Here is a 21,047-nt window from a genome sequence, read left to right as displayed (position 1 = left end):
GTCCTTCTACACGAGTCAGCATATGTCCTGGAGTCTCCATTGAGGTTGGTCGTACGAGTAGGAGTATCCGATGGCTACCGCGCCTAGTGCGATTCCCTGGAAGGTGTTAGTTCATTGAGCTTTGCTACGCTAGATACTACTGACTGCAAAGACTGCTGCTCTCGACGACATCTCTTCTTCTCTAGTACGCTGCTCCAGTAGGCTCTCCAGTGACAAGTGATGCCAATCCCACCCTTTCTTGCTGCTGCTCCACACTCCACGTGACTCGCTCGCTGACGACATCGAAAACCCATCTGAGAGACCACTACGCTATACACCGTGATAGATAGACTAGGCACCTCTAGCTGCCATGAGCCTAGACAAGACTGTCAAATATGACAGGCAGCTGCGCCTTTGGGCTGCGAACGGTCAGGCAGCTCTAGAGAACGCCAGAATTGCACTTGTCGGCGGTAAAGCTGCTGGTGCTGAAACGCTCAAGAATCTCGTCTTGCCGGGTATCGGCAGCTTCACTGTACTAGATCATCGTGCTGTCACGCCTCAAGATGCCGGCTGCAATTTCTTTGTGACAATGGATGATGTTGGCAGACCGCGTGCTCAAGTCGTTGCAGGCCTTCTGCAAGAGCTCAATGCAGATGTACAAGGCACACATCGGTCAGTGAATGTTACTGCTGAGCTGACAAAGACGCCAGACTACTTTGTAAATGACTTTGACCTGGTCATTGTAGCTCAGCTCGACCCTACAAGCTTGCGCATACTTGCGTCTAGTCTCTGGCAGGCCAACATTCCGCTGGTCGTCGTTAATAGTATCGGCTTCATGGGTATCCTACGGATAGCGGTGCCTGAGCATTGTATTGTCGAAACGCATCCCGACGCTATCGTTGATTTGCGTCTCGATGTTCCCTGGCCTGAACTCTCCGCTTTTGCTTCTTCCATGGACCTACAAGCAATGGACAACAATGAACACACGCACGTTCCATATATCGCTCTCTTGCTTCGATACCTAGAAGAGTGGAAAGATACGCACAATGGCCTCGTACCCAGCAACTTTGACGAAAAGGATGCCTTCAAAAAGCTCATTCGCTCGGGAATGCGTAATGTGGATGAAGACAACTTTGATGAAGCTGTGGCTAATGTCTGGCGCGCATGCGGCAAAACCCATATCCCTTCAGACATCCACAAATTGTTTGACGACGACGCCTGCGTACACCTGACGGCAACATCTAATGACTTTTGGCTCATGACGCGCGCCGTGTCAGACTTCACAAAAGCAGAAGGAAACGGTTTGCTGCCACTTGCTGGAATTGTACCAGACATGAAGTCAGATACCACACGTTTCATTCAATTACAAATGTTGTACCGCGCAAAAGCGAGTCAGGACGTTGCGGCGGTCCGTACACACCTTGAGCGACATTGCAAAGAGCTTGGGCGAAATGTTCCGTCGCAAGCGGACCTGGAGACCTTTTGCAAACACGCTGCATACCTCAAGGTCATTCGCTATCGTTCAATTGAGCAAGAATTCGATCGACCCAAAAGAAATTTGTGGGACGAAGAGTCTTTGCTGGCTTGGTACGTGGCACATGCTGCAGCTCAATCGTTCGAGTCAACATACGGTCGGGTCCCCGGCTCAGACATGGCTGACCACGATGATCACGAGGCACTATATGAACTAGCTTGCAAGCATCCTTTGGTCAGTGATCAGTCGAGCGACTGGCTTCGCAAGGTCTGTCACGAGTATGCACGCTGCGGCGGAGGCACACTACACAATATCGCCTCATTTATGGGTGGCCTTGCATCACAAGAGGTCATCAAGCTCTTGACGCGACAATACATTCCAGTCAACAACACCTGCATCTTTGACGGCATCTCCAGTACATCGCAAGTCTTTGAGCTATAGCATAGACTACACATTTGATGAAGCATTCGCCTCTGCCATAATGGCAACACTAGCCGATGCGCCAATTCGTGAAGCGCCTGCATCCACCATGGCTTGTGCATCCTTGAAGGTACGAATACCACCACTCGCCTTGACGCCCATCTCTTTGCCCACTTCCTCACGCATAAGTTTGGTGTCTGCTACCGTTGCACCTGACTTTGAGAAACCTGTGGAGGTCTTGACAAACGCCGCGCCTGCCTTCTTGCAAAGCTTGCACGCTGTCCGTTTTTGCTCATCCGTCAGCAAGCATGTCTCGAGGATGACTTTGACTGGTATATTTCCTGCTGCTTGGACAACTGCGTGGATGTCTTTCTCGACGTGCTCGACCTCTCCGTCTTTCAGGGCTCCAACGTCAATGACCATGTCAATCTCTTTGGCACCCTGTTGAATAGCCAGTTTTGTCTCAAACACTTTTGCCTCAGTCAAGCAAGCACCGAGCGGAAAGCCCACAACGGCAATTGGGAGGACATTGCTGTTGGCTAGTTTCTTACTGACAAGCGGTAGCCAGCGCGTATTGACGCAGACTGTGGCTGTCTCGAGGGCGAGTGCTTCATCACAAATCTTTTCCACTTCAGCTTTAGTAGCGTCAGGCTTGAGTATAGTATGATCGATGAGTCTATTCATTTGAGCTTGTAGTAGGAGAGCTAGTAGAGATGGTCAATTGTAGAGAATAGTCTGCTCATGGTCGACTTCGGGTTAAGCCGAAACAGTCACAAGTATCTTCAGATTGCACTAGACCGTCTCACAACTTCCTGCTCTATCAAGCCACCAATGCCTCAGCAACGCTCGAAGATCTTGTAAAGTTCTGGCAAATGAGCGATTTGAACAACCCAACGGTTCTTGGCCATCTTGCGCGTCCCAATCAGTCTACGCTTCATGGCAGGAAATAAAACTTGCTCGATTTGACGCTCGGCAGCAGCTTCCCTTGGATCAGCTGAAATAGGAGAGTGTGTAGTTTCTGCTGGCGATGTGTCGTGCTTCGCTGCGGATACAATCACTTCTGGGATGTAAAACAACGCCAATTCGGTCAAGAAGCCCTCGAAGCAGTCTTTCTCCACGGTCCACTCAATGTGCGTTGCAATACGCAGGATGAAGTTGGGAAGTTTAGATAATGCAGGTGTGTAACCCTTCATCAGCATGGGCAATGTCGCGAGCAAGCCATCCTGTGTGATCTCAAAGCTGAAGTACTCTTCGAGCATCTCTCGTCTACTGAGCAGAAGCGCCGCCATGGCATCAATTCTTTCGTCGGTAATCGGCTCAAACTTTGCCTGCTCCAGCTCTCGTTTGTGCTCATAATTTTGAACCGCAATCTGAAGCAAGTCTTTGATGCTGAGGGGCGGATTCAACTTGATGGTGCCAAAGTTGCCAAATTCCGTCAAACCAATTTGGTAGAAGAGCTCAGAAGAGACAGCTCCATAGTCGACCAAGTAGAGTTTTGTGAGATGCTGGATTGCAGCGAGACGGCGTTCCAGATCGACCACACCAACAAAGACGTGCTCCGTGAAGATGGCGGTTAAATCTTCATGCAACTCGTCGCGTACTTCGCCACGGAGCTGCTTGACGCTCGCCAATCGTATATGTGTCCGCTCTCGCCCAACAAGTTTCTCTTGTGGTGCTTGCTGTCCGTCTGCTTTTCTGGTTGGTTCAAGCAAATTTGTAATCTTTTGTGTGCGTGAATCTACGCGCATCAAGGTTGCTGGATTGACCAAATTGCGACGCAGCTTTTCAGAAGAGATGGCAGCATCGAGGGGAGCGCCTGGCAACAACGTCTGTGTGTAAAAGGTTCTGGAAGAGTCGACTTCCATCAGTCGCTTGGCTATGGCATCGCAGATGATGTCTGTGATGTTGTCTTCGTCGAGGATGTTGACTTCGCGCTTTGTTGGGTGTACATTGACATCGATCCGTGCAGGATCAATCTGGATGGACAAGTAGACGAAAGGGTGCTTGTCTTTCGGTAGATGAATGGCGTACAACGCTTCAACTTGTCGCCTGATGTTGGTCGACTCGACTGAGCGGTCTGTGGTTAGTAGCTGTAAGCGTATCAGAACACTTGCTGTTGACAAAGAGAAGAAAGACAATTTTCTTGACACCGTAATTGGCATTCGTCACGAGCCCCTTTGCAGAAAACTTGTACTCATCATTGGTGAGATCCAAGGCAAGGAGCTCTGCAGCGATAGCAGGCCCATAAAGTTGACGAATGTTGTCCACTGTGGTGCTCTTGTTCATGGTAGAAACACTAGTTGTACTCTCTCCATGCCGTTTGCAGGAAAATGCAACGCCTTGACAGTGGATGGCATATCGATTGATGACATCGATAATCTTGGCGTACTCTTCGCTTGGCTTGGCCAAGGCGCGTTTGCGTGCAGGGACATTGTAGAACATGTCTTCCGCTGTGATTTGCGTGCCGCGCTTTCCAGCGACTGGCTGTGGTTCTGCCGATCCGCCTGGTTTATTGGGTATTAAGACGCCATCAGAGTAGTGCGCTTTGTATGCACATGGCGTGTGATCTGTCTTGGTCGTGACGGTAACGTGCGAGATGTGTGTGATGCTGGCAAGCGCCTCGCCTCGGAATCCATATGTGGCTATGGATGTGAGGTCGTTGAATTCACGTAGCTTGGAGGTCGTGAAACGCTCACACAGGATGGGCATGTCGTCGCGCTAATGTCAGCACCTCGCTACAAGCTTCAGCTGCACGTACATGAATGCCTGTGCCGTTATCTGTGATTTGTAGCATCTTAAGTCCTCCATCCTTGACAACGACATCAATGGACGTTGCCTGCGCATCGACTGCGTTCTCGAGGAGCTCCTTGAGCGCGTTGCAGGGTCTTTGGATGATTTCTCCAGCAGCGATGCGGTTCACGACGAGAGGGTCGAGCTTACGTATGGCAGGTACTGCCATGACGAGGGCAAGCGCATGCGCTCAGCAGTACTAGCAGAAGCAGAGCAGAGTCGTTCAGTAGAGGTCAAGAGCAGATGACACGAGCAGGTTACGCGAGCAAGTGAGCAGTCAGGCAGGTAAAGGGAGCAGTCCTGTAGCTTGAGCAGTTGAGCAGTTGAGCAGTTGTGTAGCCTTGTCCTTGTCCTCTTGAGCGACAAGAAAGAAACAAGAACAAGCAGCACAAGATCACCAACCCGCTCCCTTGCTCGCCATGGGACGGGCCAAAGGACGCAAGGGCAAAGTAGAGAGGCATAACCCCATCGCCGCAGCTGATGCCCCTCCCCGTGTCCATGCCGCTCGTAAAGCAGCTGCAAAGCCCTACCTTGCAAAACTTACTTCTACCGATGCAAAGGAGCGCGCAGAGTCAGTATCAGCCATTGGAGCTATGCTGCTGGAGGACAAAGACTTCAGGAAGCTATTGATCAAAGAGGATGCAATACGGTCGTTGCTGGACCGGCTGTCGGATGATGTCTTGGACGTACGTGTCGAAGCGAGTGGTGCTTTGCGCAATCTATGCCTGGACGATGATGCTGGCTACGATATGTGCACCATGCTCTACAAAATGAACATACTTACACTACTGAGCAAGCGTTTGGCCGATATGGATGGGATTTTAAGTGTGGATACAACCTCTACCGGCAAGCTCAATATGCGATTGTATGAAAATATCGTCGCCTTGCTGCTTGCATTTGCTGAGACGTCAGATACGATCATCAATGGCATCAACCAGGAGCTGAACTTGGTCGAGTACCTACCGAGAATGATGACTCGGCCTATGCCCAGGTCTGCACGAGTACTATCTGCGCAGTGCCTCATGACACTTACAGATGATAACGTTTTTGCTGTTTCGCGCATCGTTTCGGATGCGGCAATCCTAGCTATTCTCTTCAAACTGATTCATGACGAAGACTTGGCGATTGCAACCTTAGTCTGTGCGACGTTACAGAATGTGGCTGATCAAGGCACGATACCATCCCTAGTCGCTTCGCCGGCTAGCATCCAGGAAATTATACTAAAGACCTACTCGAAGGCTATCGCAGCAGCTGACTGGGAAAGAATACTTGACTTGGAGGCAGATCGACAGTCGGCGTTACTTGTCATTGTTGAAACTGCTCTCGAAGGACTTGCCAAGTTGGCTACTCCCGACGATGGTGAAGACGACGAGATGCGCATGGATGTGGATTCGCAGGTGGATGAAGCCCTGATGAAGCATCTTGTGTCACTTGTCAAGCCTATATCAAGATTGGCGACACCGCTAGAAGGCGCAACTGGTCCAGGGTACCCCGAGAAACTACAAAGCGTTCACCTGCTTGCACTCGATGCACTACACAACCTGGCATGGACTATTGTCTCAGCACCCGATGAAGCAAACCTTGCTGTCGCATGGCACTCCCAGGCCGGCGACTTGTGGCAATGGGCCTCTGCTGCGCTACCAAGATGGCTGCAACTCGGTGAAGAAATGGCCGATAGTGCATTCTCCTTATTATATGGCATTGCGAAAAGCCTGCGGGGCCTTGTCCCAGCGACCTTGCAAGACGTCAACAGTCTGATCAAGCTATACAATGCGACACTCAACGCAGCGGTCCAGACCAAGATTGTGGGTCTTGTTGGTTGCTTGGGTCAAGCACAGGGCAAGATTGATGTCAACAAGGCTGTCGGCACGTTTCTCGTGACGCTTGTTGCATCGTATCCACGGTCTGACGCAGAATGTGTACTTGAGGCACTCGATGCGTTGTTTGACATCTACGCCGACGCAGCATTCGACTATGATGAGCCAGTCTTCGTGCAGGGCGACTTTTGTACACACCTGGAACGCTGCGTACCACGCGTCAAGCAGCTGAAGGCGAGTCTCAATAAGCAACGCGCACCAGACTTATGGCACAAGGCGGATGAGACGATGGATAATTTGCTTGGTTTCATTGATTACAAGCGCAGCGAGCGTGCATAGCTACATGATATTTACACTTCTACGACAAATCATTCATCCTGTACATGATGAACTCCGTTTTTGCCAGTTTGTCGTAAAGGGCTTGAGCTGTCTTGTTGGTGTACTGCGTCGACCAGTACAGTCGTGCAGCTCCTTGTTGGTGGGCCGCTTCCTTGACTGCGAGAATCAAGGCCCGGCCAGCGCCTTTACCGCGGATTTCGGGGTTCACGTATAGATCGTTGAGATAACAGTACTGCTTGTCTGTCCAACTGGATGCATGGTATAGATAGTGCGTCAAGCCAATGACAACGCCTTCATCTACGGCAATGAAGCCAAACAAGTCGCCTGAGGGGTCGACCAGGCGACTGTAGGTATTGGTGTACTGTGCATCTGACAACTCTGCCTTGTAGAAAGTGATGTAGGCCTTGAACAGCGGCTGCCACGTCTCGAACGAGATGCTGTCCTTTGTGAGCTGGAGAATCTGCATCCGCTGCTTATACTACGTGCTATGTCTCTCTGTCTGGTTGTAGTCGCTTGATGGAGATCTTATCTTATCAAGACTTCAGATGGACGGAGCCGGCGTGATCCAAGGCAGAAGCAGAGTGTAGCAGCACATCAGAAGCCAAGGTTGTTCCACTTGTGAGAGAACTTCTCGTGCTTCAGCAGCTCAAACTTGCGGCTGCGGCTGAAGGGCACACGCGCTTCAACCAGGCCACGCTTCAGCATGCTCTGATACCGGTCGGTGAAGTTATTGGACGCTGGCTTCAGTGTTCTGAGAGACTCGGCCAACTCATCTGATAGCTGCACATCCACCTGAGCAGCTGGCATCGCATGCCGACCAAACTTGCGTTTACGCAATTGCCCTTCCACGATTTGCTTGTGTTGAAGGAGGGCAGCTTTGTCTGCAGCGGCAGTCTCAGCATCACGCGCAAGTGCATCCAGTGAAGCAATTGCCTTTCTCTCTGCCTTTCGTAGACGGATGGCTGCTTCCACTTCGAGCTGTCGCAGCCGGCGCGCTTCTTTATTGCGCTGCGCAGTTGTTTTTGGCTGTGCTCGTGTCGGGACCGACCGGGCTTCTTCTGCGACGGACTCGCCTTCACTGTCTTCGGCAGTCTCTTGTAAAGGCAAGAAACGCTCATCAACGGCTTGTGCTGCTCTGCTTTTGATGCTTGCTTTTTCATTTGCTTGTTGCCTCTCCAGCTCAATCTTTGCCTTGCGTTCGAGTAACGCTGTCCACGCTTCAATCGGCGGATTGTATGACTGGCCTGGATCCGGCGTCTCGATGGCAGACACGGCTGAGCCATCTGCCATGAGGGTTGTTGGCGCCATTCTGAGTGTGACAGGAGCCTTCTTGGCCCGTATAGGCGCGACCCACTCGCTCGTTGCTTCCTCCTGCTGCGCATCCCATACATTATACACCTGGTCTGCCGTCTGTGTCTTGACGGAAGCAGCAGCCGTTGCCCCTGCTTTTGCCTCTCCACTGCGCATGGCAATCTTCTTCAACCGTGCTAATTCAGACGGCGGCAACGGGCCCTTCTTCTTCTTGTGTACAATCCCGTCTCCCAGCTTACTCGTCTTGTGCGCGAGATTGCCGACAGGCGCAATCGCAGACCGTTGCGCCAGTATCTCATCCGTCTTGAGTGGTTTCGCAAGTCGCTCACGGCGCTTGATACTGTTGTCGCCTTTGACATCCACACTAAAGAGCGCTGCATCTGACTGCTCTGCAACAATCCAACCTGCCCGTTTCGCCTCTCGTAGCTGCTCGATCCTTTGCTCGACTGTGTCTAGATTGATATTTTTGCGCCATGCTTTCGGGCCCTTGCGAGATTTCTGCGAGGTCTTGCTTGATGTATGTACCGGAGCTTCTTCTGCTCGCCTGGTCGACTTGACATGGTTCCTGGAGGCCTTGGGCATGATCCTGCTGGTCTCTTGCTGCGGCTGTTGCTCCTGGTATGAAGGAAAAAATTAAAAAAGTTTGAAAATCTGCGGCGACGAGCAAGAGAGCAAGAGAGCAAGAGACTACACGGCGAATCTGAGAGACTGGCAGTGATGGACGGGCAAGGAACCATCCAGGGATACTACAATGCGGCGCCGACCGAGGCGACTATCCTCTGTTGCTCATGTGCAACGCCCATCGCCCCAAACCCAGCGGCGATGTGTATGAACTGCATCAAGATGAACACAGACATCACAGAGGGCATCCCGAGAGAGGGCGTCATCAACTTTTGCAGAGACTGTGAGCGTTATCTCTTGCCGCCTATGCAATGGGTGCGTGCTCAGCCAGAGTCTCGCGAGCTCCTTGCTTTGTGCTTGAAGAAGATTCGTGGCCTCAACAAGGTGCGTCTGATTGATGCCAAGTTTCGCTGGACAGAGCCGCATTCACGGCGTATCAAGGTCATCTTGACCATCCAAAAGGAGGCATTCACAAGTACAATCCTGCAGCAGACATTCGAGGTGGAATTCTCCGTGGGCTACCAGCAGTGTCCAGAGTGTGCAAAGACATTCACTCATCATACGTGGAAGGCCTGTGTCCAGATTCGCCAAAAGGTCTCTCACAAGCGTACATTCTTGTACCTCGAGCAGCTCATCCTTAAGCATCACGCACATAAGGATGCCATGTCCATCAAGGAGGTCAAAGATGGCCTCGATTTCTACTTCTCCAACAAGAACCAAGCGCTCAAGATGGTGGAGTTCCTTCACGCAGTCGTCCCAGTCAACAGCAGAACATCAGAAGAGCTCGTCTCGGCCGACCGCAAGAATGGAATCGCGAACTTCAAGTTTACCTTTTCCGTCGAGCTCGTTCCTATCTGTAAAGATGATTTGGTCTGTCTGCCCAAGGCAACAGCCAAGGCGCTCTCCAACATCTCTCAGCTTGTCCTTGCTTACAAGGTGAGCAATTCGGTACATTTCATCGACCCGCAGACACTACACACAGCCGATATGTCTACAGCAGCTTATTGGCGTAATCCTTTCAAGACTCTCGCTGATGTCAAGGACATGGTGGAATTTACTGTGCTCGATGTTGAAATCACTGGTCAAGTTCAAGGAAAGTATGCACTTGCCGATATTGAGGTCGTGCGTTCAAGTGGTACCGCGGACCAGACCTTCTTTGCGCGCTCGCATCTTGGTGCTATTCTGCAACCAGGTGACACGGTGATGGGCTTCCACCTTGCAGTGACAAACTCGAATGACACAATCTTTGATGAACTCCGAGCAGACGACATTCCAGATGTCATTCTCGTAAGGAAGTCCTACCAAAACCGTCGCAAGAAGAGCAAAGCCCGCAACTGGAAACTCAAGACGCTGAGTAAAGCAGCTGAAGAGGAAGACCCCAAGAAAGGAAAGAAGCAAGACCAAAGCAAGTTTGAGCGTGATTACGAGCAATTCTTGCAAGAGCTGGAAGAGGATGAAGAGCTCAGGCACACCGTCAACCTCTACAAGGACGAGCAAAAGAAGATTGCAGAGTCCGACAGCGAGATGGAAACGGATGATGAAGGTGATGAACTGCCAGAAATCGGCGTCGATGAGCTCTTGGATGAAATGGAGGAGATGAACATCCGCGATTAATATCTAGCCATACATGACATGCTCAGGAATCCTTTTAGTTGCATAGTCTCGAATCATGAGTAACTCGGGACAGTAACTGATGAGCCGACGAAACTCATGTCCGTTTTCGTGTTGCCACAGGCCGAGCCCTTGGCCAGACCCACGATGCACGCCCAATGGTCGCATCGCATCCTGTGCACCCCACGAAATGGAAAAGGTATTTTGGCTGCGATCCTCAGGCCAGCGAGCATCAGGAACAAGCATCTCGATACGACTGAGCGCCCACCAATCTTCCGCTTCGTGCGGCGTGCCATGATACTGACGCCAGTTGCTGTGCGTATTGTCCTGCCTGATAATGTCTGGTCGTCTGTCGTTGGTGATGCGCTGCATGCTGGATATCTTGCGCATACTCAAACCGCCGTTACCGCCGTGATGCCCATCATGTGTGCTCCAGGGACAAGGTGCACCAACAAAGTCATAGCCTAGCCAATCATCGACCGTTTGCTCTGATGCAGCGCACAGCATAGAGTCTGCCTGGAAGAAGAGCATCCACTCTGCTCGTGGGTCATGCGCGTGCCAGTACCAGGGCTTGGTCAGGAAGCGCGAGAGATGTTCGCCACTACTGACGTCGACCCAGTCGGGCAAGATTGTTAAGTTGAGTCTGCCACTGGCAACGGCTCTGGAGAGTGTAGCACTCGACAACATTTGATCTTTTGCTTCAGGTGATGTCCATACAACAAAGGGCCAATCTTCAGGCACGTTGGCAAGCCAGTGAGAGAGGAATGGAACCAAAATTGGGAGTGGACGAGTCTCAATGAGGCTCGCGACTTTGGTCATGTTGAGAGAGACCTTGCCAACCGTCACAGATACTGCTGCAGGCGACGCAATGTCTGCGGACGGACGACGTCCTGAGGCTGCATACAGGACGCACAAGATGCCGGCGAGGGCGATAAAGCATTCCAGAAAGGGCGGTATGTTGTCTTGCTTGTTCCCGTCGTCCTTCGAGAGGTGTGTGCTCAAGACAATGATGCCCAGTAAAAGCAGACAAAAGGACCAGGGCTGAAGTGGAACTTGCATGACAACAGCATCAAGCAGGTCTACCACAACATGACAGGCTAGACCGTACAGAAGGACGGCCAGCGCTCCTTCATCAATACAAGTCATGAGAGCACTACTCACCAGGATGAGAATCCATGGAAGAACTGCAAGAGCACGAAGATTGAACTGCCAAGATGCGTCAAACCAGCTGAAGCCTGCTAGTGTCGCGCTCAAGCATGCTAGAACAGGCAAGCTGTCATGCAGCTGTGGCTTTGAACTCGTTATATGCTGGATTCCTAATGCCGTTAAGCCGGCGACGACGGGCAGAGCCGCAGTGATGAAGATGTCGTTTGTGGAGGATGGAAAGAAGGCGAGGCGATCCCAGGCTTGCACGTACTGGAGCAAACATGCAAGAATGACCAAAGCGATGATTCGAACTCTGTTGGAATCTTGTAGTAACACTAGGCCGATGATAGTAAGGCCTCCAGCTAAGATACTGGCATGTACTTGAATTGGCGAGGAAAACGCTGGGAGCAGTAGACATAGCGATGCCAGTAGTGACACAAGGCACGAGACACCGGCGATAGGCAATATCGAGGTAGCATGTGGCTTAGCTACTAGCCAAACGATTAAAAAGATGAGAAGCGTCGTAGGCCAAAGAACAAGAGTCAAGCCAGGAATGTCGACAAGCTTCTTGTTTTGCAGATGTAAAACTCGCTCAGAGGCGAGCAGCCAGCTTGTGTAACTAGAGAGAAAGAGTGACCGCCAGGGTATACTCTGAGAAGTAGCGGCTCGCCAGCACTTGCCAGCGAGCGGCCTCAAATTCATTTACAGAAGGATGCTTATGTAGAATGGGGACGTGCAAGTGTACGTGTACTCACCCTCAAGTTCGCACTGACCAGATGGAAAGCAGAGTGCGTGCTGCATTAGAAAATAGATGAAGCGCTACTACAGACTATCAAGGCGTAGACTCCAACGCATCTTGTGCCTCTTCGACCAGTGTCTCCCAATCGCACCGTAGGATGACATACATCTCGACAGCTGACACGAGAAACAAGGCAACACTTAACCCAATCCATATACCTGTGAGACCCAAAGAAGTCTTGAATGCGAGGGCAAGACCAATAGGTAATCCAACAAGGTAATAAGATGGGATGTTGACAATGGCGCCAATGCGCTGCTTACCCATGCCACGAAGCACACCGCCAGCGACTGCACCCATCGTGTCAAAGATGACAAAGAGAGACATGAGCGGCAAGACTTCAGCAACGAGCGCCACGGTACGCTTGTCACTTGTGAAAAGCAGACCAATATAGTGCCGTGCCAAGAACAAACCCACGGAAAAGAAGAGTGCCAAGGCAGCACCGAATAGCAGACCTGTTCGGCAAGCTATTCTGGCTGGTCCAGGCAGGTTTGCACCAATCAGGTTGCCACTGCGTGTCGATACTGCAACACTCAATGCAAACGGAGTCTGAAATACTAAACTTGCGGTGGTCGTCAAGATGGATTGAGCCGCAAGGGGTCGTTGGCCAAGGCTGCCTGCGATGATGGAAGTTGCCTCGAAAATGGCCCACTCAGAGACAATCATGATAGTGCCTGGCAAGGCTAGACGGAGCATAGGTCCCCATCCTGTCAATGCAGCCTTTGAAAAGCCCGCCCATGCTTGACGGCCATCGATGAAGCGAATATACAGCAGCATGAGTATCGCTTGTAGCCAGTATGTAAGCACAACAGCTGTCGGAGCGCCCAAGAAGCCAAAACCCAAGGTTTTGTGCCAGACAAGGACATAGTTAAGAATGATATTGATGGGTGCAGTGATGCACAGCACGTACGTCGCTGCTGACATCAGTCCCTGCGCCTGCATAAACCGCTTGAGTGTCTCAAAGAGTGCGAATGGGGTCATCCCGAAAGCAAAGACTCGCATGTAGCGACCGGCAAGTTTTGAGATTTGCGGATCTTGTCGCAGGACGAGCAGCATGGGCTCGACGTTGAGCCAGATGGCAATAATTGGTATGTGGAGCACGATAAGGAACAGCAGGCAGCGCTGGACATGTACACCAATGAGTTTCGGCTTACCAGCTCCGTACGCTTGAGAGCATAGGGTATCTAGAGCTGTAATGATGCCTTGGAAGACACTAAATCCTGTGATTGCAGCAAACATGGTTGAGAGCGCACTCGCGCCGAGCTCTTTAGTGCCGAGGTGCCCGAGCGAGAAGACGGTCGAGAATTGCTCAGATGACTGTAGTAGAAACGTGAGGATGAGCGGCGCTGAGAATTTGATCAGGACACGGGTCTCGTGGCTGTAGGAAGAGGTGATGCTGCCATCGTGAACAGCTTTGTCCCAGGTTTCATCTAGCGGTCGTTGGAGAAGCGAGTCATGTTCACTAGGTTCATGCTCAGTTTCTTCCTCTATAGCGCCATACGTTCGACGTGGTTGGTGATGCTCTCTAAGCAATTCGCGCTCTTCCTGCTCCAGGTCTTCCACCTCTTCTCTTTGGAGATATGATTTTGGCGCTGGACTAGTAGCGAGCAGCGTTGATCTAGCATACCCCGAGGAAGCTACGAAGGACGGCCGCCGATAGCTAGCGGCAAGCGCGTGGTCTTCTGGTTTGTGGCGCGCGGAAATATCGCTACCGCGGGACGACCGTGGTGGTTTTGGGATAGACTGCGAATCGGCCTTTCTACTACTGTCCATGCCTCGGATATACGGTGCGGCCAGGAGCGACAAGACGCTTGGCTGCAACAAGGATGATGCTCAGCGCGTGGTTGTTGGACAGATGAATTGTTGGTCATAAAATAGAAATCTAATTCTTGCAACGATGAAAATACTCGCACAGAAAAAGACATACAAGAAGGGAAGCAGTCTCAAGCCGGACAGGACGGAGATCTAGTTGACGACGCGTAGCACGCTATTGGCCGATGACATGAATTCAGAGCGATTGAATACCTTGTAAGTCGTTGCATCCAGGGACTTGCACAGCTGGCGCGTCCAAATATCCACATCTGCCATCGGTGTCGGTGGCGCGGGCTCATAGATTGGGATGGGCGGACGTGACTTGCTCGTGCGTGGCATACTGTTGAATATCTTTGTTGGCTTGGGCTTGACTGGCGTCATGGCCGTCTATCATTAGCGTTGGCCCTCTGAAGATAAGACTTGCCTGATGCTGAAAGGTACTGCGACGCTGCGGTAGGCTGCGTGACAGACTACGCGACATGAATGAGCGTGCGCGATCTAGCACAGATGAGTCTGTCTCTGCGCGCTTGTTGGCTGGACGCTGCTCCGTCTTCCCATCCTGCGGTATACTGTCTTCTGGCATGGTATGCCTCTTTGTTACCTGCAGCGTCGATGGCCTGCGCTTGAGACGAAAGGAGAAGTTTGCACGCAAGCTGGTGACGGAGTTTGTACGCGATGCTGTCGGTGTCAGCCTACTTGGCGATGTCTCTGCCGTGTCTCCCCTGTCAAAGAGGGTACCGAGGGTGATGGTGGTTGCAGCAGATGTCTCCGACGAGTCATTAGATACGTCGCCAGCTTGCTCTTCTTGCTCGTGGTCGTCTTCTGTCTCTCCATCTCTGTCAGCTTCATGCTCGATGCCGTCGTCTGAGATGAGGGAGAGACGTTTGCGCTGCTTTGACCTTGCGAGGAAGCGGATGGAGCTGGAGAGGTTGTTCATGCCAAAGCTAGAGCATGTGTCAGCTTGTGTCTTGAGCAGCAGCTTGCGTGGACGTGCATGTTCTTGATGGACTTGACGCTGGCTTCTGAGTGCGACTTGATGGAGGCGGCGGATGACGCAGACATGGTAGCGACTGACTATGCGACTATGCTAGGAGGGTAGTGTAGAGAGTACAGCGCAGGTAGGACAGAGTATCAGAGAGTACAAGAGCGTACAAGAGAGCAGGTTGAGTGCGGGGAGTCTGATACGATGGAGTGTCGCATCATCAAACAGCGTCTGTGCGTTCAATCATCGAGGAGCCTGAGTATGGGATGGGGTGTCTGAGTATGTTTGATGTCTATGCGCTGTCTATCTATGGATTGATGTCGATGGACATGGACGAGGGCAGTGGATGGATGGATGCCGAGGACATGGACACCACGGGAGGGAAGCTTCGAAGGGACGAGACTGTGGACGGAGGCTGCTACACTCAGAGTCGATAGTCATGCGCTGTCTCATCTATTCAACTGCTCTTCTATCCACTCCACTCGGGCAACACTTCCTTCTTGCCCAGTGCCATGGGAACGATACCAGAGACATGCACCTCAGGCCCATACACCTTCATGGGCAGGTCCAGCTGACCAGCCGCCGCCTTGATGGACCGCAGACCCTCCGGGAAGTTGGGTCCAGCACGCCTCACCCAGATCTGCACCTTGTGTGTGTGGAAGGCTGTTGCATAGTCCTTGAGCGCACGGATGATGCCCTTGAAGGTCGAGGCGACATTGGTGAAGTTGGCGATACCACCGCCAATGAACAGGATCTTGCCGTCCGGGTGAGGGTTGCCGCGGGTCATCAAGTCAAACACCGTCTTGGCGTACTCGTATGTCTGCGTCTCTGAGGGAGCACCGGAGTACTCGCCGTAGTTGGCAAGGTCGTCTGAGAAGCCATTCGCTGCAATGGCATCCGCATACACGACAGAGGCACCACCACCAGCGACCAGTGTCCAGATGCGGCCTTCGCTATTGAGAATGGTCAACTTCAAGGAAGCCCCCGTCTTGGCATCCAGGTCGGCGATGTACTGCTCCTCCTTGGACAGCTCACGACCGAAGGGTGCAGGGAACTCCATTGGAGGACCGTGGTCGGCAGATACTTTTGCAGAGGGCGCTGCAGCATAGCCCAGGTTGGCAGGAGCACGCGCAACAGCCCACTTGGTGCCAGCCTCAAACTCGGCAGTCTGGTCGAGCTTGGCAGCGAGGTCGAGGTAGTGCACAGAGGCGCCTTGCTCATCAGGGACCACGACGAGCGGGTTGATTTCGAGGTAGGTGAACTGGCACTCAACATACACGGCATACAAGCGCGAGATGAAGTCAATTAAGACATCGTGCACACCTGCTGGCACTTTGGCAAGCAGCTTCTCTGCAATTGTTTCGCGCGAAGGGTACTGTGAGAGGTCAACGGGGATGAGCAGCTTTTCTGCCTTTTCATCGACATCACCAACATCCACGCCACCTTCGTGAGTGAACAAAATCCAGTCGCCCTCACGGACACTCATGATGTTGATGTAGTACTCTGTCTCTGCTGGGTGAGGCACGAACGGCTCGACGAGGAAAGTGCGCAGGTAGCCAGAGACGTGCTCGACCTGTTGTTTCTTTCCTGCACGCTCTTCAATCCACTTGCGAGCATCGGCCCAGTCTGCATTCAGCTTGAGCAGGCCGGCCTTGCCTCTGCGCTTGATGAGCTGGTCTGGCTTTGCGACGAGTTTGATTTCCTTGAGCCAGGCAAACTTGTTTTCCGCAGCATCGAGGACACCTTGGATGTGGCTGCTGTAGTCGTTTGGATGCTCCTCTGGCACATCAAACTCAATCTGACAGAGCCTGGTAGCGCCTACTTTGGACTCTGTCTTGTAGGGAGTCTGTGAAACTGGCTGAGCACGGCCCAGCCAGTAGGCGAGGATGGCCTTTCCGTCTCCTTCTCGGATGGGTTTCTGTGAATATTAGCTGATGCTCTGACACCTCTAGGGATCCCTACAGCAGACATGAGTAGATGGTGCTGTGTGAGTCTTGTCGCGTTTTTGGGTGTTGAGTTTTTATTTCACGAGCGAATACAGTGAGACTGAGTGCGTGCGCCTGCTCCTCTGTCTGCGACTGGTTCTGCTGCCTGCTGCTGCTGCCCGTTGAGGAGTCTCAGGCCACCGAATCGCATCACAAAATTCGCGACTTCCCAACAAAAAAGTATCCAAGCAGCAGCAGCACCAACAGACTGCCTGCTCTACCAAAGACTACCATCCGCACGTCTTCATCATGGCAGCATCAAAGACCCAGCATGGACTCGGCGAGCTATTCACAGACCAGACACGCGCATTCGTCTATGGCCTCCAGCCCGTATAGCCCCCATTTCATCTGCATAAAACTGACCCATCCAGAAAGCCGTTCAAGGCATGCTCGACTTTGATTTCGTGGCGGGCCGCAAGCAGCCATCTGTCTCTGCCATCATCTACCCCTTTGGCGGGCAGTTCGTCTCCAAAATGTACTGGGGTACGCAGGAAACATTGATTCCAGTCTACCAGACCGTCAAGCTTGCCGTGGAGAAGCACCCAGAGACCTACGTGGTCGTCAACTTTGCCTCTTCTCGCTCAGTCTATGCCTCGACCCTCGATCTCCTCGAGCACCCGCAAATCACGGCCATTGCCATCATTGCTGAAGGCGTCCCTGAACGACGCGCCCGTGAAATTCTCTTCAAGGGACAGCAAAAGAATGTCACCATCATTGGCCCAGCAACGGTCGGCGGTATCAAACCAGGATGCTTTAAGATTGGCAACACGGGCGGTATGATGGATAACATTGTCGCTTCAAAGCTCTACCGACCAGGATCCGTGGGCTACGTCTCCAAGTCTGGTGGCATGTCCAACGAGCTCAACAACATCATTAGTCAAACAACAGATGGTGTCTATGAAGGTGTCGCTATTGGTGGTGACCGATACCCCTCCACCACATTCATCGACCACTTGCTCCGTTACGAGGCAGAGCCCTCCTGCAAGATCCTCGTCTTGCTCGGTGAAGTCGGCGGTACTGAAGAGTACAAGGTCATTGAAGCCATCAAATCTGGTCAAATTAAGAAGCCTGTCGTTGCTTGGGCCATCGGTACTTGCGCCAGTATGTTCAAGACGGATGTGCAGTTCGGTCACGCCGGGTCTTTCGCCAACTCTCAGCTCGAGACGGCTGTTGCCAAGAACGCAGCAATGAAGGAAGCCGGTATTCATGTCCCAGACACCTTTGAAGACTTGCCAGAAACCCTCAAGAAGGTGTACGACGCCATGGTGGCCAAGGGTGACATTACACCCAAACCAGAGCAAGCACCACCCAAGATTCCTATGGACTATGCTTGGGCACAGGAGCTCGGCCTCATCCGCAAGCCAGCCAGCTTCATCTCCACCATCTCAGACGACCGTGGCCAGGAACTCGTGTATGCCGGTATGAATGTCTCGGATGTCTTCAAGGAGGATATCGGCGTTGGTGGTGTCATGTCACTGCTCTGGTTCAAGCGTCGCTTGCCACCGTATGCCGCCAAGTTCCTCGAGCTTGTGCTCATGTTGACTGCCGATCACGGACCTGCCGTGTCGGGTGCCATGAACTGTATCATCACCACTCGTGCCGGCAAGGACCTCATCTCCTCGCTCGTGTCTGGTTTGCTGACGATTGGTACGCGATTCGGTGGTGCCCTGGACGGTGCAGCTGAGGAATTCACAAAGGCCTTCGACAAGGGCTGGTCTGCTCGTGACTTTGTCGACACTATGCGCAAGGAGAACAAGCTCATTCCAGGTATTGGCCACAAGGTCAAGTCTCGCCAGAACCCAGACTTGCGTGTTGAGCTCGTCAAGGAGTATGCACACAAGAACTTCCCCTCGACACAGCTGCTCGACTATGCGCTTGCAGTGGAGACCGTCACCACCAGCAAGAAGGACAACCTCATCCTCAACGTCGATGGCGCTGTTGCCGTGTGCTTTGTTGATTTGCTGCGAAACTGCGGTGCCTTTAGCACAGAAGAGGCAGAAGACTACCTCAAGATGGGTGCTCTTAACGGTCTCTTTATTCTTGGTCGATCCATTGGTTTGATGGGCCACCACTTTGACCAGAAGCGACTTAGGACACCTTTGTACAGGCACCCATGGGACGACATCTCGTACCTCGTCTCTTCGGCTGCGGCAAGCCCGAGTGCGCGCACCCTCGTATCGCAGGACAAGTAGACTTTTGTAGTAACTGTGTGCAATCTCGTCTTTTGTCAGTGTCTCTCCTGAATGGCTTTGCTTAGTTATCTTACAGGATGTGCTTGCATGCTGAAGTGGTCATTGCTACGATGTCGTAGAAATTTCAGCGGCAAATTTGACTTGAAGTCCACCATCCTCTCTGCATTAGGTCTGCAACTCCCGACACCGCTCCTACTTGCCTCATCCAATTGGCTGTACGTCCTTCGCTAGTCGCAACAATGAAGAGGTACGTCGCATGGTGGATCGTGGTAAGGCATGTTTTACTGGTATGTTTTTGCATATGCATATGCATTTGCACTCCCTCGGCCAACCCACAACCTCAACCTCCATCCTCATCCCAACCTCCACCAGCAGAATTTTCCGATTGGTGCCAGCAAATCTCATTCGACCTGGCGGCAGTCATCGACCGCCTTGAGTCGGACGAGACTGAGGACTGTGAGAGCTCCTGCAAGGCGGTCTTCGAAGAATACTACAAAGAACTCAAACCCACGCCAGACCAATGCCAGTACATCGACACGCGCGTTAAAATCGACCTCCTGATGTACAACTTCCGTTCCTGGGTGCTCGATCCCTTGTGTATGACTCTTGCTGAGCGTATGCAATTCTTCCAGCAATACCCAGCCAGTGTCTGTCAAATGAGTCGTCAGTGCGGATGCCGCTTCAGCATCCTTCTGCGTCGGGTGTTGATCCAATTTGATCAGTTTGGCGTCAATTCATGTGAACTGGATCGAATACACTACCGTTTCATGCGTGTATCCCAAATGGTATCGTGGTTGGCCGATGTCTCCAAAGTCGTGAGAGGGCCGGTAAGATGCGCTATCAACTCGATCTGGAGGCCCGAGAAGGATCCGGATCTGAGTCCGTATCTCTCCGGGCCGTACATGTCGTTGTCTTACAGAGATTACATCTATCTCGGTGGGCTTCAGAATCAGCCGAATGCTCATGGCAATGTCGCAGTGGATGAGCAACGTTTGACGGAGGAAATCGTTCAAGCATATGAAGAATGGCGGCAATCAGAAAGAGCGTCTGATACGGCTCGTACAGATGCTCGAGGTCCTCATCGCTTTCTGTAGACAGAGCTAGTGAATGAACACTTGCTAGCCTTTCAAAAGAACAAACTAAGCCATCCGTTAACTAGAGCACACTCAGCACATGAGACAGATGATTAAAATACACCGTCTGGCGATCTGAATGATGTAGTGGGCCAAGGATTGATGCCCCGGCGCAGCTGTGCAGCTATCCCGCGCTGCGCACTCTTGTCAGTGGTCTTGACATTCGCTAGGTTCCTCGAGATTTAATGGGAGTGCGCTATGTTGTCGTCACAAATCTCGCTCTTCGTGGTGGACGCGGCATCTTGAGCGAGGGTACCATGTTCTACGACTGCCAGTGGACGTCACCCAACATGAGGCTGGCGAGGCATCTGAATCTTGCCAGGCCCGTGTCAGTCCGTGACGACCTGGCCAAAACCCGTAGTTGTTTTAAGCTGTTGTTAGTATCTAGGCTTTCGCAGAGCTTCACTTCACTTTTCAGTCTTTTCACTGATGGCAATCCTTGTAAATGCGGTATGGAGGTCTAGTCGATGGCTAGCGTGGCTCTAAATTCCTGCCAGCGCGGACAGCTGGTGTTACTGAAAGCTGTGGGTTCACTAAGTGACGGCGTGCGTGGAGCAAAGATGCTACAGCCCAGAAGATCTCCTGCAACCAAGTGGGCGCAAATCCGGCACTTGGTGTCATCATCTTTGTCAACGTCGA

At 52.2% G+C, this 21,047-nt stretch overlaps 13 protein-coding genes across 13 annotated transcripts; 5 read left to right on the top strand and 8 right to left on the bottom strand.

Annotated features, from left to right (window-relative positions):
- The first annotated feature begins 31 nt into the window (after positions 1 to 31).
- On the top strand, positions 32 to 2,302 carry BCR37DRAFT_112377 (NEDD8-activating enzyme E1 regulatory subunit-like protein). The gene has a single exon (XM_040865936.1). It carries the CDS (start codon positions 350 to 352, stop codon positions 1,892 to 1,894), a length of 1,545 nt encoding a protein of 514 aa, XP_040723237.1. The 5' UTR covers positions 32 to 349; the 3' UTR covers positions 1,895 to 2,302.
- BCR37DRAFT_405455 (deoxyribose-phosphate aldolase) lies at positions 1,521 to 2,566 on the bottom strand. Its single transcript, XM_040872085.1, has one exon. The coding sequence runs from the start codon at positions 2,555 to 2,557 to the stop codon at positions 1,901 to 1,903; it is 657 nt and encodes a 218-aa protein (XP_040723236.1). The 5' UTR covers positions 2,558 to 2,566; the 3' UTR covers positions 1,521 to 1,900.
- Positions 2,518 to 5,089, bottom strand: BCR37DRAFT_382372 (DNA mismatch repair protein). Its single transcript, XM_040869860.1, has 3 exons — positions 4,632 to 5,089; positions 3,988 to 4,591; positions 2,518 to 3,950 (listed from the first exon to the last, which is right to left on the bottom strand). The coding sequence occupies exons 1-3, from the start codon at positions 4,830 to 4,832 to the stop codon at positions 2,710 to 2,712; spliced, it is 2,046 nt and encodes a 681-aa protein (XP_040723235.1). The 5' UTR covers positions 4,833 to 5,089; the 3' UTR covers positions 2,518 to 2,709.
- Positions 4,690 to 7,199, top strand: BCR37DRAFT_382371 (armadillo-type protein). The gene has a single exon (XM_040869859.1). It carries the CDS (start codon positions 5,083 to 5,085, stop codon positions 6,817 to 6,819), a length of 1,737 nt encoding a protein of 578 aa, XP_040723234.1. The 5' UTR covers positions 4,690 to 5,082; the 3' UTR covers positions 6,820 to 7,199.
- Positions 6,602 to 7,531, bottom strand: BCR37DRAFT_112123 (putative acetyltransferase). Its single transcript, XM_040865934.1, has one exon. The coding sequence runs from the start codon at positions 7,283 to 7,285 to the stop codon at positions 6,839 to 6,841; it is 447 nt and encodes a 148-aa protein (XP_040723233.1). The 5' UTR covers positions 7,286 to 7,531; the 3' UTR covers positions 6,602 to 6,838.
- Positions 7,414 to 8,712, bottom strand: BCR37DRAFT_394631 (ribosome biogenesis protein Nop53/GLTSCR2; the record flags this gene model as incomplete). The annotated part of the gene is made up of 1 exon (XM_040871498.1): positions 7,414 to 8,712. One exon carries the CDS (start codon positions 8,710 to 8,712, stop codon positions 7,414 to 7,416), a length of 1,299 nt encoding a protein of 432 aa, XP_040723232.1.
- Positions 8,713 to 8,785: 73 nt separating this feature from the next.
- On the top strand, positions 8,786 to 10,365 carry BCR37DRAFT_405439 (60S ribosomal export protein nmd3; the record flags this gene model as incomplete). Its single annotated transcript, XM_040872084.1, has 1 exon — positions 8,786 to 10,365. Exon 1 carries the CDS (start codon positions 8,848 to 8,850, stop codon positions 10,363 to 10,365), a length of 1,518 nt encoding a protein of 505 aa, XP_040723231.1. The 5' UTR covers positions 8,786 to 8,847.
- A 53-nt stretch (positions 10,366 to 10,418) lies between these two features.
- On the bottom strand, positions 10,419 to 11,508 carry BCR37DRAFT_394629 (uncharacterized protein; the record flags this gene model as incomplete). The annotated part of the gene is made up of 2 exons (XM_040871497.1): positions 10,419 to 10,458; positions 10,505 to 11,508. 2 exons carry the CDS (start codon positions 11,506 to 11,508, stop codon positions 10,419 to 10,421), a joined length of 1,044 nt encoding a protein of 347 aa, XP_040723230.1.
- Positions 11,509 to 12,340: 832 nt separating this feature from the next.
- Positions 12,341 to 14,077, bottom strand: BCR37DRAFT_403416 (mate-domain-containing protein; the record flags this gene model as incomplete). The annotated part of the gene is made up of 3 exons (XM_040872002.1): positions 12,341 to 13,524; positions 13,558 to 13,682; positions 13,806 to 14,077. The coding sequence occupies 3 exons, from the start codon at positions 14,075 to 14,077 to the stop codon at positions 12,341 to 12,343; spliced, it is 1,581 nt and encodes a 526-aa protein (XP_040723229.1).
- A 192-nt stretch (positions 14,078 to 14,269) lies between these two features.
- BCR37DRAFT_394627 (uncharacterized protein) lies at positions 14,270 to 15,053 on the bottom strand (the record flags this gene model as incomplete). The annotated part of the gene is made up of 2 exons (XM_040871496.1): positions 14,270 to 14,487; positions 14,558 to 15,053. 2 exons carry the CDS (start codon positions 15,051 to 15,053, stop codon positions 14,270 to 14,272), a joined length of 714 nt encoding a protein of 237 aa, XP_040723228.1.
- Positions 15,054 to 15,125: 72 nt separating this feature from the next.
- BCR37DRAFT_414986 (putative ATP-citrate synthase subunit 2) lies at positions 15,126 to 17,553 on the bottom strand. The gene is made up of 2 exons (XM_040872272.1): positions 17,061 to 17,553; positions 15,126 to 17,016 (listed from the first exon to the last, which is right to left on the bottom strand). The coding sequence occupies exons 1-2, from the start codon at positions 17,067 to 17,069 to the stop codon at positions 15,568 to 15,570; spliced, it is 1,458 nt and encodes a 485-aa protein (XP_040723227.1). The 5' UTR covers positions 17,070 to 17,553; the 3' UTR covers positions 15,126 to 15,567.
- Positions 17,246 to 19,305, top strand: BCR37DRAFT_382366 (citrate synthase-like protein). Its single transcript, XM_040869858.1, has 2 exons — positions 17,246 to 17,413; positions 17,455 to 19,305. Exons 1-2 carry the CDS (start codon positions 17,333 to 17,335, stop codon positions 19,273 to 19,275), a joined length of 1,902 nt encoding a protein of 633 aa, XP_040723226.1. The 5' UTR covers positions 17,246 to 17,332; the 3' UTR covers positions 19,276 to 19,305.
- A 112-nt stretch (positions 19,306 to 19,417) lies between these two features.
- BCR37DRAFT_112619 (uncharacterized protein) lies at positions 19,418 to 20,828 on the top strand. The gene has a single exon (XM_040865938.1). The coding sequence runs from the start codon at positions 19,515 to 19,517 to the stop codon at positions 20,367 to 20,369; it is 855 nt and encodes a 284-aa protein (XP_040723225.1). The 5' UTR covers positions 19,418 to 19,514; the 3' UTR covers positions 20,370 to 20,828.
- Positions 20,829 to 21,047: the final 219 nt, after the last annotated feature.

The sequence above is a fragment of the Protomyces lactucae-debilis genome (assembly GCF_002105105.1).
Source record: "Protomyces lactucae-debilis strain 12-1054 chromosome Unknown BCR37scaffold_18, whole genome shotgun sequence".
NCBI classification, from domain to species: domain Eukaryota; kingdom Fungi; phylum Ascomycota; class Taphrinomycetes; order Taphrinales; family Protomycetaceae; genus Protomyces; species Protomyces lactucae-debilis.
Note: the sequence above shows the minus strand (reverse complement) of the source record. Positions and strands in the feature narration are given on the sequence as shown.

Coding starts and splice junctions, on each gene's coding strand:
- BCR37DRAFT_112377 (XM_040865936.1), top strand. CDS start 350: ATGAGCCTAGACAAGACTGTCAAATATGACAGGCAGCTGCGCCTTTGG.
- BCR37DRAFT_405455 (XM_040872085.1), bottom strand. CDS start 2,557: ATGAATAGACTCATCGATCATACTATACTCAAGCCTGACGCTACTAAA.
- BCR37DRAFT_382372 (XM_040869860.1), bottom strand. CDS start 4,832: ATGGCAGTACCTGCCATACGTAAGCTCGACCCTCTCGTCGTGAACCGC. Junction 4,592..4,631: donor ATAACGGCACAGGCATTCAT/GTACGTGCAGCT, acceptor TGCTGACATTAG/CGCGACGACATGCCCATCCT. Junction 3,951..3,987: donor CTTTCTTCTCTTTGTCAACA/GCAAGTGTTCTG, acceptor TACTAACCACAG/ACCGCTCAGTCGAGTCGACC.
- BCR37DRAFT_382371 (XM_040869859.1), top strand. CDS start 5,083: ATGGGACGGGCCAAAGGACGCAAGGGCAAAGTAGAGAGGCATAACCCC.
- BCR37DRAFT_112123 (XM_040865934.1), bottom strand. CDS start 7,285: ATGCAGATTCTCCAGCTCACAAAGGACAGCATCTCGTTCGAGACGTGG.
- BCR37DRAFT_382366 (XM_040869858.1), top strand. CDS start 17,333: ATGGCAGCATCAAAGACCCAGCATGGACTCGGCGAGCTATTCACAGAC. Junction 17,414..17,454: donor TCGTCTATGGCCTCCAGCCC/GTATAGCCCCCA, acceptor TGACCCATCCAG/AAAGCCGTTCAAGGCATGCT.
- BCR37DRAFT_112619 (XM_040865938.1), top strand. CDS start 19,515: ATGAAGAGGTACGTCGCATGGTGGATCGTGGTAAGGCATGTTTTACTG.